This window comes from Syngnathoides biaculeatus, chromosome 1 (genome assembly GCF_019802595.1).
Source record: "Syngnathoides biaculeatus isolate LvHL_M chromosome 1, ASM1980259v1, whole genome shotgun sequence".
In the NCBI taxonomy this organism is placed as follows: domain Eukaryota; kingdom Metazoa; phylum Chordata; class Actinopteri; order Syngnathiformes; family Syngnathidae; genus Syngnathoides; species Syngnathoides biaculeatus.
Window position 1 is genome coordinate 624,793 of NC_084640.1, and position 20,662 is coordinate 645,454.

At 40.2% G+C, this 20,662-nt stretch overlaps 1 protein-coding gene across 6 annotated transcripts in view; it reads left to right on the plus strand.

Moving 5' to 3' along the window:
- Positions 1-20,662, plus strand: part of LOC133497960 (ephrin type-A receptor 7) — a 148,914-nt gene that overhangs the window by 103,878 nt on the left and 24,374 nt on the right. For all 6 annotated transcript variants that reach the window (XR_009794169.1, XR_009794163.1, XM_061814300.1 and 3 more), the window contains exons 6-8: positions 10,151-10,275; positions 12,821-13,130; positions 14,893-15,001. Coding sequence is in view for 4 of the 6 variants with exons in the window: in XM_061814300.1 (XP_061670284.1) it covers positions 10,151-10,275; positions 12,821-13,130; positions 14,893-15,001 (544 nt within the window). In the remaining 2 variants the exon portion in view is untranslated. The remainder of the gene's footprint in view (positions 1-10,150; positions 10,276-12,820; positions 13,131-14,892; positions 15,002-20,662) is intronic.

A 20,662-nucleotide genomic window follows, 5' to 3' on the forward strand; every position in this document is an offset into this window, starting at 1 on the left:
AGTCTGCGGAAGTGGGAGTACCTGAAGAATAAGCATGGTGACAACATGGAAACACCACACAGGAAGTTCCAGAGCCTGGATTCCAGCTCTGAACCTCCGAACTATGAGACAAATGTGCTAATGACTGGTCAAGCATGTCAGCAGTCTGAATGTAATTTTACCCCAAATAGGAGATGGCGCTGAATCAGACTTGAACCTCAGTTTTTTTTTTTTTTTTTTTTTTCCAACTGATGCAGGAGTGCATGGTTCCGTGTGACTATTTGAATATTGAGCAGTTTGTAAGTGTGGTATAATACAGCTGGGCTCAGTTTTTTTGAAGTTTTTGACTTTGAGTATTTGCTGCTTTGTCTGAATGACAGCTGCTCTGCTGTCAAAAAACAAAATGTTGCTTTTATTTATCAAGTTCCCAATAGCTTTTTCTCCACTCCACTTTCACACCTCTCTACCGCCTTCAGCACACTGCATGGAGGTATTTGAATCCTTTTTTTTTGCCTCCTTAATTAGAAGTGATGGGAAGGTGAGGCTTCAGCAGGCACTAAATGAATAGAGTCATCAAGCTACTTTTCAGGACTATAGCACAACCACTTAAGATGCTTTGTCACTCTGTGATGGGAATTTTAATTGCCTATCTCTTGCCTTGTAATTGGAGTCTATGAAGAGGCACTCTGATTCTTTTGCCATGTGTGCTCTGGATATGGATTTAAAGGGGTTTTTCCCCTCTCTGTTGTGAAAACTGTGATGCTCACTTTGGTGCTAAGGCAAAGCTTGAGGGAAGGTGACCACATGATACTGGTGGTACTCCATAATTCAGGGTTGCGGGGCAGACCTCAATGTGATCTAGGTCCTTCACAAAAGTATATAATAAATTTCAAAAGTGATGCCAATGGCGCCCAGTCATAAAACTCGAGATTTTTTTTCAGGTCTTATGTTCTCTGTATAATACCGTGTAAGGTGCCTCTGCTAAAAGAGCCTCTGTTGAGTCCTGCTGTGTAAACAGTGGGGATTCCTCATAGAGATGTCGCTCTCTTTCAGAGTGGTAGCCAAATTCACCATGATCCAGCCGGGGAGGTTGGTGACAGGCTAATTAGCTGATCGCATGAAGCGCAAACACTTTCCCATGTGCGCAGTGCTGCCCTTATGTACACATAATACACAAAGCCAATCTTTGACATCATCTTCACGTTGCAAAATTGTAACCATCATATACAGTGATGCTAGCTCATTGAGTATCATTGAACATTGAAAATGCTGGATCACACATGTGGTAGATGACAGGGTTAAATGATCAAATTGAAAATTATTAAATTATTTGTAATTGCAAACCATACATTGCGGTTACTAATTGAATAACAATTGTCATGACTGTGGTCATGCCACTGCCTTCTCACTTTTGCCTGTTTGGACTGCCTTCATGTGTATGACCTTAGCCTAGTTTTAAACCTCCCTCAAAAACCATATCACTGCTTCAGAGTCCTACATTTGGGTCCCACTTGCTCATGACAACAATACTGTGGTTAAAACAGGGTCATAACTTTTTTTGAACGATATGTATCAATGACATTATTACCAAAATCTAACGAGTGAGGGAAAAATTATTTAAAAAAAAAAAGAGACTGCAAAACAGCAGTTTAATAAAATATTTGGATTGTGTTTGGTACAGAACTGCACTGCCTCATACTAAGCCTTTTATCAAACTCTAGATACCAAATTAAAGTGCGGGTGACATCCCTATAAACATTCTAAAATAGATATTGTAATGAATAATACATATAACAGTATTCACTTCGTCTATACGAAAAAAAAAAGTGAGCGGAGAGCGCGTCATCCATGCACAAAGTTGCGCAATTGAGTGTCCCTCGACATCCAAGTGGTCGGCATATTAGTCGCGTCATCTGTCCTTGACATCATTGTCACTTCCGCCGTTGAAAACACGCAGTGCCTACTATGGAAGCCAAACAACAGAGATATTCGGATTTTTCCAAGGCCCCTTCTGACACGGAAACTCTTTTCGAAAAGGAGAAAACAACCGAGTGAAGTTACCGGGGCAATATTACACTATTGTTTCGAACCCTCAGGGCAATATTACACTATTGGTTCGAGCCATATTCAGATGATATCCGATCACGGCCAAACCACATCCGTCCAATCCACTCCCGCGGCGGAGATGAGCCATCGCGGCTCATCGCAGCCGGCCGGTGTGGCTTATGACAGAGCCGAGCGGTGCTGCTTTAGTCACAGTCGAGCCGGCTGAGTAACGCATTCTCGGCTGGGTTCTTCAGAGCCGCCCGCAGCCCGACGCGCAGCCTTCGCGGAAGATGTGACCGCTGAACGCGGCGCCTCAGCCGGTGTGGCTGAGTTTCGGCCCGCCGTGCTAAATAAGAAGGGGGTGGAGCCAAGCTATGTTGCAGGCTGAGTGAGACATTGTTGGCTGGGCGACGCGCACATCGACACATTTCATACGCGGATCTTTTGTTACGTTATGAGAGAGACCGATTACGTGGTCCGCCCCAAACTATTAATTTTTTTTAATACCTGTATGCGCACATCAACACATTTGATACGCGGATCTTTTGCTACGTTATGAGAGAGACCGATTACGTGGCCCACCCCAAACAATTTTTTTTTTTTTTAGTAGCTGTATACACACCTACCTGTTATTTGGAACCCACGAAGCTCTTATCCTTCGCACCTGTGCAATCCATTTTTCACAACGAACAGGGTCTCTTTCAAACTTATGAAGGGTAAGTGTTCAAGCAATGTCCAGCAATGCAATGAGCCAGCATTTTGGCTAACACGAAGGAACAATGAGCTACCTTCACGGAGCTAAAACTAATGGAAACAAACGAGTCCTCTAGGGGGCGCCACTGCCCTTTACGTCACTTCCTGCTTCTTCTCGAAAACAAATCCCTCGAGAGGATTTTCATGGCGGGAGTTACAAAAAGCTGTATACGTCAAAATCATGTTTTGTGGTGAAAAAAAACATGGGGCCATATTGGCTGTGGGTTTTTCATTAATAATATACCAAAAATCCTCCGTTTGACAACACTTGAGCTTTAAGCTCACATCAGACATCACAATTAGGCACAGCTCTTTATATGATGCAATCAATCAAGATATCTTTCCCTGGCTGTCTATCTATCCATCTAGCGATCAATCGATTGATCTCAATGTAGACACACACGCGCACACACACACACACCCACACACACAGATGTATACTGGTCTAATCGATTGAGGAGGTTTAAAAAATGTTCCGACTGGAACAGACGGTTTGACTTGACGTGACTTGCTTAAACCAATAAATGACTTGACTCAATTTGCATGAAATTCACTGCTGACTCAACTTGGCTCGCTTGATTTCCCCACAAGAACTTGGAACTTGCTTGAGATTTGAAGTTTATGAGTTGGGATTTATGATTTGAGATTATGTGACTTACTCCTACTTCTGTAGATATATTAGGGCTGTGGAAAAAAAATGGTCTCTCTGGACTAAGTCAACCACAAAAATTGATTGATGGAAAAATTTCTGAATAATTGTTAGTTATTTTCCTGACCTAAAATGGTAATAACTAGTGCAGTTAAGAGTGATTTTGTTGCCTCAAATTCTGTACAGTTCATACCATAACCTAAATTTATGCAGTTTAAGGGTCTAGCGCTATGAAATGAAAATGTATTTGCATGTTAATATCAACATAAAAAAATGGGGGAGGCAGCAATTCCTGGATAAATGTGTATAAGAAAATCAATGCTAAAACGGTTTTTGTAGTAGCATTCGTTGTTATTGATACACATTCTGACAAACATATGGATTTAGGTAAGCCTGACTTGATTATCATGTGGAGCACGTGGCCGAAGTGAAAATTAACGTGAGATTTGTCGAATTCGTCGAAGCACAATTGCACGAAAGGGCTTGAAAACCGAGACCACAATATGCAATGCCAGTGATCATTAAAGCAGCTCTGAGACACAAGTGCAGGCAAGGAAGTGATTGACAGACAGATGGGGATAGGCAAGTTTGACAGGCAGCGGCGAGACTAATGATCAGAGAGGAGTTACTCTGCTCAGAGACGGGCAAGAGCTTACTCGTCAAAGTAAAAACAAAAAAAAAAAAAAAAGTGACAACATTTTCATAAAGACTATTATTGGAAACATCCAAAATTAGGATCAATTTGAATAGCATCAACTGATTAGTTGGAACTGCATTGTTTTTGTTACCCACAATGGTCAATGTGTCTCTTTTACTTTATTCAAGTAATATTTTGGGGTGTTCTCACTCTAGTGCAGGAGTGCGGCGCCATTTTAGGCCTTTTTTAAAATACAAAAATTAATTTGAAAATGACAGAAATATATCAGGATTTCTTTCAGTAATACAATCCTGAAAACTCATCAACTTTAGCACTAACAACCACAAAGACAGCCAAGCAGCTATCCCGGCTGGTCCGAAAATAATCAGAGCGTAAAACAGGTGATCAAGGTTTGCCATGGCAACGTCAATGCTGATGAGCTTTTCTATAGAAGCTAATACGCCCTAAAAATGAAGATTTTATTTTTTTTTTCATTGAAGCTGTCATGATAAATTACAAGAAATCTTTGTCATCATCATGATCGGTTGGCAATTGACTCTTTGTCTGAGTAGCTTGTGTGCGTGCGATGTTCTGGTCCTGCTCCTGGCCACCCGCCCACTGACTGACACGTTTAATTAGGTCGTCACTGAGACGCTCTCTTTCCTTGTCACACTAATAGACACTGCCTTCTTTCCCATGCAATCATAAACCCAATCAGAGACACACGTGCACAATTTGGTGAGTCAAACCAGGGCAACGTGTAATCTTGTAGCTTTGATGAAAACTTCCAGTTGTCTCCTCTTTGTGGTCCTCCATTTCGCAGATATACTTATCCAAAGTAGCTCTGTGTGTGCATGTGTTTTAATATCCTCCCTTCCCTCTTTCTTCCTCTATACTCGTCTGAACAATAATAACCACTGAAGATTTGTATCAGCTCACCTCACCTCCGTACCCTCCCTCTTGGCTCTCTCAGCTCCTGATTTTTTTTTTTTATTATATTATATTTTGAGAATAAAGGTATGTATTTGCATTGAAGCATGAAGGCTTTTGAATAGTGATAGCCTAGACTATCTGCTTTCTCACAGTGGGCCTTGAAAGCAGCGTGCCCTGTAACGGGATTGAGAACAGCATCATTTTGGACACAATCCCATGCATGAAGATGCTCGCGTCTGGTAAATGTCAAAGCTCTTATTCATGGTTATGCAACTGTGAATCTTTGTGATTGGTTGTTTTGTTTTCCCCAAACAACATTAATAAGATAACAGAATATTTGTTACAATGTACTAGTAAATAATGAATTCAATGCAACATTCATTCAATTTGGCCTAAAAAAAAAAAAAAAAGGAAGGTGAAATTGCACACCTCATAACATCCCACATTGCAGGCAGTGATTATGTTAGTTGGATTAAGATCTGCTGTAAATTTGGACTTATATCATACAGTTAAAGGGGTTTGAACCATCCTTGATTGAGTGGACGACACAGACAATATTACAAAGCACCACTACAGATGGACAAATGATCTAAATGTAGAAACGGCGGTTGAAAATGTTAGGAAATAGCTTAAAATTGTTCAGCATTCACTTTAGATGAAGGATGAAGGGAAAGCTAATTAGTCAGCCAGCCATATCCATCCCAAACGGAAGGAAGTTCAGTTTGGATCTTGGTCTGGATACAAATTCTTACAGCAGAAAAATCTCCAGGGAGTCTCAAATCTAAGAAACTAAATGTTCCACTTCCCCGCTGTCATTCACTTAAATTGTTGCGCCATCCATTTAACTAAGGAAGGAGCCAGTGGGGTTGCATCCATTGGGGATGTCTTTGCTGCTTTTCTCTTAACCTAGAACATAAAACATATCTAACTGTAGAACAGTCTTTATTACCTCAATCTATCTAGACCACCGCTTCGTTCTCGTCTGTTCAATTTGCATGCAATGGCTTTATAGGTGCATCGTTGGATGTACTTTAAAGTTGCGCATGCTGCACAGTTGGTGGAGGAGCAGAACAATAAAGCCCCTTCCCGACGAGGGGGATGTCATCTCAGCTGAGGCACAAACTGGCTTACTGAGGCAACCTAAAATAAATTGAAACAGACATTGTGTCGAGGTGAGAATTTACATAAAAAAGTGAGACATTGATGTAGAAAGTAAAGGTGGATTCATAAATGACAGAAGTGACCACAAGTCTGCAATTTCCACCCTCTGGTGACTGTTGCCGCTGGGTGGTGGACAAGGTTCAGTCTGTCTCCTGTGACGATAAAACGGCGATGGCAGTTGAGCAACCGCTGCCTTTGTACGCACGCTTGCAAGACCCAAAAGCAGCAGCTGCCATTTTGCGCCAAAGTCAATTCGCGACTCTACCTGCCATAGAGTGTCAAGCCTGAGCTGCCACATAAACCACCAGTCTACATAACGAGAGGCCTGTATTGGGGCTCCGCATCATGAAGCGTCTTTGAATTGAAATCCATAAGAGTCTTTCAGGAAGCTAGCTTTTCTGTCACACACTGTGCATACGAAAGGCAGTGTTAAAACCGGCTGCATTATTGCGCCATTGCCTGCGTGTTGTGCATCCAGAGTTATAACTGAGATTTATAATTGTGGCAATGGTTTAATATATTATCCGGTTTTGTTGTCGTTATCGACTGAATTTGCATTTCCCTTGTGCCTGCATGACATAGAAATCTCATATAAAGGCAGCAGTTATGCTTTAAATTCACTCTAAAATATTCTGGTTCCTACATTGGGTCAAACTTCACCTCGTATTCTTCCTGTATTAGTCCCCCTTTTCTGTCATCATTGTGTTCCTTTGAAGTCTGCAAGCCTTATCTCTATCAGCGATTACTCGGCATGCCCACTGGAAAGCTTTCATAGTGCACTTCCGTCGCTAAGCTAACGAAGCTTCGAGAATGTATCGCTCCCGCCTCTTCTATACCGCATATGAAATTCATTGTCTGTTGTGCTCGTCTGTTGTAAAAAAGCATTTTAGATGGGAGTCACCATCCAATCTGGCCCTTAAAGTACAATGCAATGCACCTGACTTGTCGACTATTTGGTGTGCGAATGTATTTCTGTAATCGGATGATTTACATGTTTTGAATGGTATTTGCAACAGTACCCAACTATTTCACAGGGTATCAAATTTAACATGGTACACACAATTGTTAGTTGGATCATTTATGTTTCAAAAATGCATACCTGCACTTTAGACCTTCCAATTCTTCTTTTCACAGAGTGAAAGACCGCTTATTTTCAGCAGCATAGGTTTAAAGAAGGAAGGCGATTGTGGGTGCAAATCTATAGCGAAATCATCCAAATGTGTTCTTTGGTGGTGAGATTGAGCTCTAATGTGTTCTGGGATTCAGGGGCAAGCACCAGTCTTATGCATAATTCAGCACAAAGCAAGCAAAGAAGTGCAAACAGAGGTGTGCAGTTAAAGGTGAGGTGAGCAGATTTACTCGGTTTTTGATTTAGTGTATTAAGATGAGGTTTTCCTTTGTTTGGAGTCTCTAGAGTTTTGTTTGCGATCGTCCACTAGTTTCATCATGAAAATGTTTTCCTTCCATAAGTGGTTGTTTGACTTTGAGAAAGGATAGTAGCAGTCGATCCACATTGTATGTCAGCAGATGTGTTTGGAAATATACGCTGTAATATACAGCTCCTGAAAAGGCCAATAGAAAAAAAAATAAGTGGTCATAGAATGGATTTAGTTACGCAGGGAAGAGAGTAAACATTTCTTTATTTATTTAGGTCTCAATACAGTATTGAATGTTTGCCGGGCAGCCATTCTTTCTCTTTTTTTTTTTCTTTCATAGCCTTGATCAAATTTGTTTCCTGCATCCCATACAGTAAACTATCAATTATGATTTCTTTTTAATGTATGTCGGCAGACATGGGGTGGATTTCAGTCTGAATTTTTATCTGACAAAGGTCAACCAGTGAGTTCATTTAGCATTGTGGATTTTAAAGTTATAATGATGCACTCAACTACTGTTTTGGGGCGAGATTATTTTTGCTCAGTACTGAATAATTAAGAATTATTTTTTTCTTTATTCTATTATAACCAGTTTTGTCTGTTCTTCTCCATATTCACTGCCTCTAATATACATTTTAAAATGAATGTCTTTGTCATTATATTGACATAATGTATTATACGGCACACGTGGTTCTCTAATATTTAAAATGTGCAAAAATTAAGAGGATATATGACAATCTACTTTGCATCCTGGATGTGCAGGTAGTATTCTAACTTCCAAAATGATTTTGACAGGAACGACAAAGAAATTGAGTACCTTAACAGAGCAATCATAAAGTAGGTTTCTTTTTCCGCCTGTCAAAAAAGGATGCAATCAATTTCTCAATAGCGGCTGACAAGACAAGCAAACTGCAATAATTCTGAGTGTCACTGAAAACTCTTTTTTTTTTTTCTCCTAAAGACAAATTTAGAGAGCTGGAGTGTTTTTTTTTTTTTTAAATCTGTAGCTTAATTGACTGTCATCTTGAGTCATATGAGGTTGGAGCATAATGGAACTCACGATTGTTTTTGCAGATGTGAAGTATTATTTTTCTCTTGAGTCAAACATTGCTGTGTTGCTGCTGCCAAAATAGATAAAATGTTGGTGAAAGGTCAGGTGAAAAGATGACCAGCTAGAAAGATGGGGAGTTCGATTTTAGGCTACTGATGGGCACAGCAGAAAGGACATGGGTTGGGAGGGATGGGGGTAACAACAGAAAAATACCAAGAAGTACCGGTAACTTTAATACCCAAGAAAAATTTTAAGGTCTATGTGATATTTGGAAACAAAGATTTATTTGCAAAAAACTAACTGTAAACACCCCCTTACAGTGCTTCCTAATTGCTAATGTTTACCAAAACACGAGTATTTGACAAACTAAGCCTACCTTGTTATTAGTTGCATTTTGAGTGACAGCACACTTTACTATTTCATTAAACATGGCGTTAAGCAACCCTTGAGTGGGTGTCAGTATGCTTTTCTTGCCGACATAAAAGAAAATAACTTTATGTGCCAGTCCCATTGCACACAATGTGAGCTGTAAGTTCCAGGTTCCAATTTTGTAGTTGTATATGATTTTATATTTACGTGTCCAGCCAAAGCAAGTAACAGATAATGAAAACTATTTTTAAAAATTGAAAAAACTGCATATTATTCAGATGGCCTGAACTGTCTCCTATAGCTGCTGCCTTCATTGGTTTAAATGATGTTAACATCGCACTACCAGTATTGGCTGCAGTTGGCATTTAAAACGCATTCCTTATTTCCTCATTTCTAATCTAAAATATTTATACCACATTTAAAAGTGTTTGCGTACAGTGTCATTATTTTTTACTTTGGCTGTGTTATTTGTGTTGTTTTAGACTTTGCATTTAAGACTCAGATTACAAAAAAGTGCAAAATGGAAAAATTACAGGCAGGATGAAAAGGAACATAATGAATTTTTCGACATGGATTTTTTTTAACATTTGGTGTTCATCCATCCCAAATGAGTAATCTGTCAGGGTAACTTTGACTTTGCCCCTCATGGCTTCAGCCAGAAAAAGTTATTGTGGTTAAATTAATTGACAGACTCAGAGACGCGAAAATAAAACGGTTGTCTGAATTCGGAGAGTCTCCATCCTTTCGTCTTATGTCAATGCCAACTTGTCAGTCAATCCATATCTGCATTGATCTATTGTCAGTCGCAATGCACTTCTGTCCCACAACACACAAACACACACACACGCACGTACAGATGCACAAGGTCTCTTGAATGACTAATCCATTACTGCTGTCGTCGTCCTCTTTTCTTCTTCTCCCTAAAGTAGAATATTGGCGGACTCCCCCATCTGTCCTTAAATATAAAACGCTTTCTTTCAAATCTGAACTGAAAATACTGCCAGGTAACCCATTTTTGAAAGGAAAACAAAATAAGTTACATTTAGTTTTGTTACGCTGTCATGCTGTAACTGCAAGAGCAAAAATGTTACTTATGTCCTTGACAAATAGAAAGCGATAGCAAATACTGTGTGTGCAGAAAACCAAAGTTCTTAAAAAGTGAATTTCTTCTCTCTCTCTCTCTCTCTCTCCTGTAGCTTCCTCTCTGATAAGTGAACTCCGAGCCGAAAAGATCGAGGAAAAGAGCATCACGTTGGTGTGGAGGCAACCTTTGTCCCTGAACAGAAGCCGGACAGAATACGAAGTTAAATACTATGAGAAGGTACATGAATATGTTAAACTTAAATACAATTCATTTCAAAACACTGAATTTCAATTTTAAATTTGATGTATGTCTGAATGCGGCATGGTGGAGCAGCTAGTTGGAGTGTTGGCCTCACAAATCTAATGGCTGGGATTCAAATCCCGGCCCCGCCTGTGTGGAGTTTGCATGTTCTCCTTGTGGCTATGTGGGTTTTCTCCGGGCACTCCGGTTTCCTCCCACATGTCAAAAACATGCAACATTAATTGAACACTCTAAATTGCCCCTAGGTGTGATTGTGAGTGCGGCTGTTGGTCTCTATGTGCCCTGCAATTGGCTGGCAACCAGTTCAGGGTGTACCCAATCTCCTGCCCGATGACAGCTGGGACTGGCTCCAGCACTCCCCGTGACCCTCGTGAGGATAAGTGGCTCAGAAGATGGATATATTTCTGAATAATGTAAATTACAAAATATTTTGTACCACCGAGGTTTGTCCTAGAGGACCAGTTGTCCTTTAATCGACTCCATCTCCCGCTTCTGCTGCAAGTTTAAGATGTTTATAGGCAGTTCATCATCAGCAAGTTAAAAATATTTTCAAAGGTGTTTAAGTATGGGCCAGTCATTTGGATAACCACAGTAATTGAAAATGCCTTATCACACTAATTTAACACAGCTTTCAACAGTGCGCTTTCACAGTAAATCTGTCATGGACGTAAACCCACAGCTGTCACAGTTGCAACATTTTCATACGGTGTATTTTGAAGCAACACCACGTTTTTGGTTATGTCTGTCACGCTCACGCAATCTTTTTCACACCTTCTCGTCTTCTATATGCTTTGCCATATTTTTTAAAATATGTTACCTTTTTTTCTGTATTGCCACATCGAAAAGGGGTGGGCCAGGTGAGACAGGAAAACGTGAGCAGATGATATGAGGCAGTGAGGATTTAGTAAGATTGAGATACCAGAGGTGGGGAACAGGTTCGATTATATATTACGTGGGTAACAGATTAAGAGAAGATGACATGGTTTACTATTTCCAAGAGCAGAGTTCTGAAGATAACTGACAAAACCAAGTGTGCAGAGGATGGATAGAAAATAACCAAGTGAGGCAGCTGCATTGTTCGAAAGCCATGAAATAAAAAGGCAATACAATAACGCAACAACAAAGAGCCTGTTTTAAAAATGGTACGGCTTAGGAGGTGTGATAGCATTTTCTTCTCTTATTAAGGCATTGTGTTACACTGTGGGTCAACATAACAGCTAAAAATATTGCTAAACATTTGCTCCCACTTGTGTTTCAATGTAATAAATGACACGCAGCAGTGAGCGGTATTTTTTTCTCCTCGTAGCTGGAATTAATGAGTGCTTCAACTTTTTAAAGCATTTTTATTCCCTTATCCGGTCTTTACTATGCAGTTGGGTTTTTTTTTCTCACAAATAGCTACAGAAAAGTCACAAGCTTGGTTTTTTTGTTTTTAAATCATTGTATGCAAATCCAAGTCATTATCGTATCTGATTTGTATACCTCCGTTGGAGTCATTATGCCAAAAGACACATCAAGAGGATATGATGACTATAAATGCAGCGCACAAAAGTTGCAAGCAAATGACAAAAACAAACAAAAAAAAAAACATTAAATGAGAGTAATTATGGTAATGGGTGCTTATGTTAGTCATTCGCACAAACAGGGATTAACAACATACACTCTGCGGACACAACATTAAGTGCACCTGCACATTCTAATGAGCGCGATAGTTCATTATTGTGGTTGGGGTCTCCAGTGGTTTTGTCCAAGTGGACCACATATAAATATTGAGAGCAGTTGACAATATTTTGGTGACAGTATCACACACACTTAGCTGGATGAGGCAGATTACTGGCACTCTTTCACAAGTGCAACACTAACTATATATTAATTAAAATTTCTGTCATTCTTTATTGACAAAACACTTGCATTGCTTACCTGCTTTTTAAAAATGTTTAAACAAATGCACGAGAAACGTTGGCCATGTAACCATGTACGATATTGCACACTGTCAATACAAATACTGTATATGCAGGTAGTACATCTCAATTATATTGTTAAAAATGTAATTATTGCAGTGCTCTAATTTTAATGTCATTGAGCACAGCAAAAGGCTGATTCCTACCATTTTTTTCGATATTATTCTTTTTGTCTTAATCTCGTTTTTGTTACTAATATAATTCATTTTTTTAAAACTGCTGCATTGTTTTATTATAGATACTGTATAGAAATAATGAGTTGGAAAAAAAAATTCCATAATCTTTCGATAAATTGAGATACATGTGCAGTGCATGTTGTACCGTACTTAGCAAAGACAATGTTCTTGACATCTCTTATGCAGCCGCTCCCAATGAAGCGTACGTGATTTCTTTTAACGGCTTCACACACACGTTTGTGCCTGGGTTAATTTCCTTTTCGGTCAAATGGGACATGTGCGACTTTTTCCAAAGTCTTACATCGAAACTGTGAGAAAGCGAGCGACGTGATGAACATGTCACATCTATTTTTGTGTCTCTAATTGCAAGTTGTGTCTCCACAGGAGCAAAAGGATCAAAGTTATTCTACTGTGAAGACGTCCGCCACGCGGATCAGCGTCAACAACCTGAAAGCTGGCACCACCTACGTCTTCCTCATTCGTCCCTTCACTACACCAGCGCCCTCCTCATCACTGTCCTCTTCCCCTCTTTCATCCTCTGCCTCCTCCTCATCCTCATCATCTTCATCTTCTACGTATCCCTCCTCCTCGTCTTCGTCATCCTCCTCCTCCTCCTCTTCTTCGTCGTCATCGTCCCCGCCCATTGACTACGGAGCCTACAGCGCTCCCCTGGAACTGCAAACACTGGGAGAGTGTGAGTTGCATTTTTAACACCTTCTCCCGGCCATGTCCTGTTCTCTTTCTCCCCGCTCACGCCTCTCAGCACCTCCAGACGGCCAGTGACTTAAGATGCGGGGGGGGCGTTATGTTGGGTGTGCGGCCAGCCTGAACAATGAGGCGGGTGGATAGAATTGAGAGTCAGCAATGAGACTGTATTTGAGAAAATGTGTGAAGATTCAACAGTTTATCGATGAACCTGTGAAACACTTTGTCTTTGATGATGCCTCAGAGTGTAGTTTTTGTTCTCACAGTATGTGTCTTATGCATCTAACTTCTAATGGAACCAACCTTCTTTTTTTTTTATATTCAGCTATGGTATTTTTAGTGATGTGCTGTTTCACATATGCAGAGACAAATTTACCTAAAAGCTGGTGTGTGCATCCAGAATCTCCCACGTTCGGTCAAAAGACCAAATCTAGCGCTCCTCATTTTCTTTGACTTTTGCCCAAACAGAATTTTACACAAAAATCAGTTGAACTTTTTATGTTTTGCAAGAGAGTTCCCAGTTTCACAGTAACTTTATGGATGATAGCTTTCTTGCCTCAGACAAAGCTCAGAAGTTTCAAACAAGCGATGACCTCAGAAACCTTTCAAGGCAACCACATTCTAACATCCTGGTAACTACATAGGAAATGTAGATGAACAACAATATCTCAAAATGTTAACAATTTGTTATATTTTCAAGTTTGTTGCAATTAGGGCATGGGGGATAAGTGTTGCTTTTGAGAGTTTATGGTGGTGTTGAGCTCCGTCACGCTGAGAAGTGTTTTTAATATTTTCTTTACCTTTTTTTTTTAACCTACAGTAGCGAGACCTTTAAACAAAAATGCTGCAATTCAATTCTTGAGCATTTTAAACCCAGTAATAATTTAAGATCCAAGCACCAATTAATGTCCCCATTTTTCATGATAAAGCCTTGATTGATCATCAAATTTTGATGACATGCTCTGCCGCGATTTGCCCCAGGTCTACTTGTTCATGGGGTATTCCATTTTAACATTAATAACTTGAAAACAACGCCGTTAGATAAACAGCATTAAAAGCCAAAATGTAGTCCTCCATCAGTGTTCACAGATTTCCCTCCTTTCAACAAAACATAATTGTTCATGTCATAAAATGGCTAATGTCGTGGTTCCGACAAGTGTTTGTGACCAAAGTAAGTTTCTTTCGGCTTGTCCTGTTAGGGGTCTCCATCGCGTGACATCTCAGATGAATGCTCGAATTGTGACTACCGTGCTTTTACTTTTACAGCCAATTACATATCAAACTCAGTTCAGTGGTCCATTTTTCAATTTCAGACTTTGATGTGATTCAAAAGTCGAAATATGGGAAATCCAACAATATAATAATATATATACATTAAAAACCAAACAGTACAATAGTGTCACGTTTTCATATTTCGATCACCAATTGAAAATGGAAAGAACAATTCATACATGGATTAAAATAAGCATGATGCTGTTCACTTTTGAACGTTCTGTATTATTAATAGATATTCACCCAATTTTGTATTGATTGTTGAAATGTAACCCTTTTGAATGCGTGCAATCAGTGAGTTTCCGACAAGGTTGAAGCTCCTGAAAAGGAAATTGATTTTTGGGAGGACCTTAATTAGCTTGGTGTACCCAATGTTGCTGTTGAAGATGGTAAAGTGTGCCTGCGTAATTTAGTTTTATTTGCGTTATTTCATCTATTTATCAACAGCCCATTTATTTCAACAATGTTTACTTTCGCAGTGGCCCTGGCATCCAGTGAGCAGAGTCCTGTTGTGATCATTGCCGTCGTGTCAGTGGCGGCACTCGTTATGCTGCTGTCCATGGGAGTTGGACTGCACATTTGGAGGAGGTAAAGCCCTATAAAGAGACGCAGATTGCGCACTAACATCCAATCATGAATTCTCACTGCTCATACTAATTCACGGCATATCCTTAAATGTCGCACAAACCTCCATATGAGATGGACAAACACTATTTTATGATTCAATGTCTGTGTAGTTCAGATTACACCATTTCAAATTAAAAGGAATCAGTGCTATTAATGAATCAATGAGCTCAATGGAATATACATTTCCTCAAATCTAATGAAGTATATATTTTGTGGACAGCTAATAAAACTTTTAATAAAATTTAATAAATAATAAAATAATAAACGTTTGTCTCAATAAAGCACTGTTAAAATAATCTGGAATTAAATTTTACCCATAAGCAAGCACTACAATGCTTCCAAAATGGAGTAGTTCCGAAATGTATAAGCTTCATTTGGGCACTTTTCATGTAATAAGACGCTCTGCACTTGCCAATATGCTCAACGCACATCACATGACCTCTATGATAGTGATACCTTCTATGCTTATTTTGCAATGAACAATTTCACATTTTGCCATTTCCAAACTGATAGGCAGTAGTTTTTAGAGTATTTTATTCATGAGACATCCCTTTGATGTGATTCTTTAATGCCAGTATCTGTAGTTACATAAAGTATACTGCAGTGTAATAGTGCATTTAAGCTGTCTTGCATCCCATCAGCCTGGATAGTAATGATAAAAAGCAGTGCAAGTACATGTCAATGAAGAGTAGATTTTTAATCAAATCTGACTTTTGATGATATGGGTTTGATTAATAACTCACTGACAGTGACAATGAAAACTATTTATTATCCTTGGCACAATATTTGATAGATCTCTTGCATAGGATCATATTAAAATGTTGTCAGTGCAACTGAGATGTTGCCATTATACAGAAAATATTTAGCCAGTCGTCACACACAACACGCTTTCTCTCTCTTTCGCTCTCGTTCTGTCTCTCTCTCTCTCTCTCTCTCTCTCTCTCTCTCTCTCTCTCCTCTCTCTCTCTCTCACACACACACACACACACACACACACACACGAAGGAATTCATGGGCTGATCATGACAAACGTGTTCAAAATCCACGCAAAGCCTCATGTGATCACTTGAGCACCAATGTAGAAATAGACAAAATACATGAAACTGCCATGCACGGCTGGTTGCTTTGAGGACAGGCAAAATATTCACAGCACACACCGCGCTTTATTGAATAATAATGCTTATCTTTTTCTTCATCCCCCTCCCCCACTATCACCTCCATTGAACATGGTTCTCCATTGTTCATCACCGCTGCACCATTGTCTTGCTCCTTATGTTTTGTGTGAGGACAAGGAGTGGAATGGCTTGATGCCTCAATTATCAGGCTCTTGTGTTTGCAAAGACAGCCAGCTCCAAGACACGGCTGGAGGGTCTCAGACGTACCGATCTTCCTGCTGACTCACACACATGCAAATGAGTCGTGATGCTCACACAAAGGTTCGGACATTGGATGATAATAATGATAACTGTCTCGTATCAAACAGGGAGACGTCGGCTCCATCAAAGACGAAGCCTGCTCAATTTTTAATCTTTTAAACTTCACATGATGTTTGGTTGACTGTGTACAGATTCTTGTTCACTCTGCAATCATATAAAACGCAGCCTTCAATCTTTCCCTCTTTGATAGCCTCAACATTTTGTCAAATATGCTTCCTGGTTTGCAAACTGTACATTTTTACTGACTTTTGATGTTTTCTCATCCAAAGGGTAGTATGAATAAATGAGAATTTGTGCCGAGCCATTCAAATATGGGTGACATGAAAGACTGAAACACTTAATATTTACATGCCAAGAATACAAAAGATCCTTGTTTACGTCCATTGTTGTTGGTGGTTAGCATGCTTTGTTCCAGTCGATGTCTTCGATATGGTGTTTTTTTTTTTTTCTTGCAATGCACTGGTTCACATACCTGATTTGCACCTGGACTCGATTCACGGTCAATATCGCATTGACTGGTGTTTAACTGGCAACCGCTCCGGTGTGTAGTTTGCATTTCTCGCTCTGTCGTCTGGGATGAGGGCTCTTTCCCACGTTGTTGTTGATGTAGCATACGTTCTATTAAACACATATCACAGCACGAAATATATGCTCCAATAGACAAGACAGGAAGGATTGTGTTTTGTAGTTACTTCTTTGTCCATTCATCTTGGCCCATGAATACATTACTCACCATACTCATCGTACGCACGCATGCACACACAAACACACACACACATACACACACACAGTGGTGCCTGACAAAGTTTGATAGAGCCAGAGTTCGAGGGCATTGATTGAACATTCTCCAGGAAGCTCAGCCTTGACTGGTCAGTAAAAGGGGTGGCTTTCCCTTCACTGGTCACACGACTGTGTATGAGTGTGATTGAGTAGGTGCATGTCTGCAGGGTCAAGGTATTGGGAGATAACAGGAGAAATCAGGAGTTGTGGTCTGTGTCTTGTACAGAGCTGTGCAAAAATGACACATTCTTGTTTTTGTGATGCATTTGTTTCAGCTGTTTTAATTTTGTTCATGCAAGCATTTGCTGTAGCACTCTTGTTTTTTAAATATTTTTACTGTAAGCTCCTGACTGCCTCTGATTGGTCAGGCAACATACTCTGCGCTTACTTGAACAAAAGTTCATAGATTTGAATTATTCTGTGTTACGTTATGGAGTAGGCAACCATATTTATCAACCATTCATATGGGAGCAGGGGTCTTTTTTCAAATTAGCTAAATAGATGTCGAAATAAAGAGCCATGATTGCTATTTTTACTGCCAGCAGTAAATAATCTTTAAATATTTCAAAGAATTAATGAGTCCAATGTTTTGCTTTACCAGCCTTTCCAAGTACTGAAAAGAGCCCCTCCCCTGCCCCACCCCCTTGTCTTCTTCCCAGCAGTGTCTGCTCAAGCTCCTCCAATGTAACTCCTGCTAGCGTGGTGCTGCTCTCGACATCCTTCTCCACTCTTCCTCCTCCTCCTCCTCTTCTCTCTCCTCTTCCTCCCTTCACACAGCTGATGCCCAGGTACACTTGGCATGCATTCCCCGCACCCCCATCCTCTCAATCTTTCTTTTTTTTTTGTTCCCTGCAGTCCTCCTGACATTGCATATATCCCTCAGTGGTTTCTTTTACTTCTTTTCTTTTCCTCAAACAAATAAAATGCTAATAAGCATTTTTTTTCCTCCTCAGTTTTGTAGTCAAGCTGTTTGGCCCAGTTCCTTATAGAAACTTGGTTCTCTGGCCCAACATATTCCAAAATGTACTTAAAGTGAAATAATGTCCCTCCCCAAAAAAGCCACTGTTCTAAAATCATACCTGACGTTTCTAAAGAATTTATAGAAAAGGATTCTACCGATGCAATTTAACCCTGCTGCGATGACCCCACCCCCACCCCCCTCCTTACTTCCTTCCTCCCTAGCTCAGATGTCTTGTCAGATGTCTCCTCACATTGTATATCTGTCGACTTTCTGTCAAGATCTATGGAAATTAGCAAAACACCCAGCATGACCACATTAGGGCTTGGTGCCATTTCATATTTGTGTCGTTCTATTAAATTGAATTTTTTTTACATGAATGTGCTTTATTATTATTGCTATTATCATTAGATTTTGAGCCAAGTTCTGACTTTTTGCTATCTACAATATGCTTTTCTGTAGAGTCAATGGAACAAAAATTCTCACACATATACTTGAAAAGCTTGTCAAATATCATCCCAGATAAATTAAAAATCTCCCATTTCATTGTTTGTTGCCCTTTCAGTCCCTGGAGCCGTAATGGACAAGTGTCCCAATACATTTGCCGTTCCAGCTTTTACTCACTGACGTCTCTCTGGATAAAAAGACTCTTCGCCCTGTCGCCAATATGTTCCCTTGCCTCTAACCCGCCGACGTCTATCTGATCTTGTTTGTCTTAGTCCCATTATGCCCTCCGTCCTCGTATCTGTCTCATTCCGCCTTTCGTGTGCTCCCTTGTCTATCAATTCTTGTCTCTCCTCCTTTGTGTGGTAGCTTGTGCCCCGAGGATCTCTGTTGCATGTGTCTGCTGGTGTGTTTTGACAGACAAGGCCTTGACCTTGTCTCAGACCCCGCTGTTACACAGGCCGAGGGATGTGTCAGCCTCATCCTCCATCACGTCTCCCCACGAGAACACTCGCATAGGGATGCAGAAAGACCCCCCCCCCACACACACACACACACACACACCAAAAAAGAAACATTGACATCTCTTAAAAATGCACTCCAGAGTGTTGGTCCCTAGCCTTTTTCGCCTCACATGAAGCAATATTTTGACAGACAGACACAGAAACAAATAGTCAATCAATAAAACTGTAACTCACCACAAGATGAATGTTATAATAACTGTGATGCCTGGACTTTATTTTCCTAAATGGGGTGGCCCCGTCTTGGATAATGTATGGCAGTGAGTCTCAAAGTGTATGAGTTCTGTCCAGTTGACATTGTTTTGATGGCCCTCACTGTGGTGATGGGATGGGGGGGGCGTCCAAAAGTTTTTTTAATGCAAATTCTTGGTCTCCATGTGCTGAATCAGTTTTGAAAGCTTCATTGCCTAATTTGTGAGACTGTTCCTGCATGTTACACAGAGTGGGTTTTGTTGTCCAGATCAGCTGCTGCAATTAATACACATAGAAAATAGGAATGCCGATATCCCCTGTTAAAAGCAGCATCCTTCTTGGATTTTCACAGCTCTTTGTCTATTCTGACATTTGGGCATTTTCCTTTTTTTCCCAAAGAAGTTCTCCAAAGATGCTTGTGATTTTTGTTAGCTTGTGGTTTTGGTATTTTACAGTATCAAGTGCCTAAGACAAGCATTTTGACAAGATGATCAATGCAATGTTTTTTGTTCAGTCAACTCAGTGGACTTGTACCAGTCCTACAAACTGATACCACTATACAGCCCAGTAGATGTGTAGTTGTGCTGTCTCGCATACAGCATGGGATCACTACCTCCTCAGTTACAGAGTGAATGTGAGGGTGAATGGTTGTCTCTCTTGATATGTGTGATTGACTGGGGAATAGTCTGGCTTTCACCGGAATTTCAGCCAGGATAGCCTCCCTAAACAGGATGAGCCATATAGAGAAAAGATGGATCAATTTTCAAAATTCAAATAAATCGGATTTCGACGGGTATCCTTGAATAGATTGACCCTAAAGCATGGGTGGCCGAATTGAGGCCTAGGGGCCGTTTGCATATTTGAGTGGCCCTACTGAAAATAACATTTTACAAGGCCTGTAATGTGTTTTTTATAGTGTGTGTGTGTGTGTGTGTGTGTGTGTGTGTGTGTGTGTGTGTGTGTGTGTGTGTGGTTGTGGTGGTGCGGGGGGGGTGATGGTCATATCATCCCCCATAGATCCAATGCCACTGAAAACTACAACTACTACTAATAATAGAGGTTTTATACTGACTCTTATATAAAATAAATGAACTATTTTGACTAAAATTGGTTTTTCTTCAGAGCCTTAAAGATAATTCACCTTCATAAACACAAATGGTTTCCGCCACACTGCTCCATGTCAAGGTCGTATTTGTGAGCATATTTGATTTGTGACTTGTCAGTTTGCTTTGGATCACTCCTGTTTTGGTTGTGAATGTGGCGAGCCGCTTAGGGCCCCTGGTGGATCTAT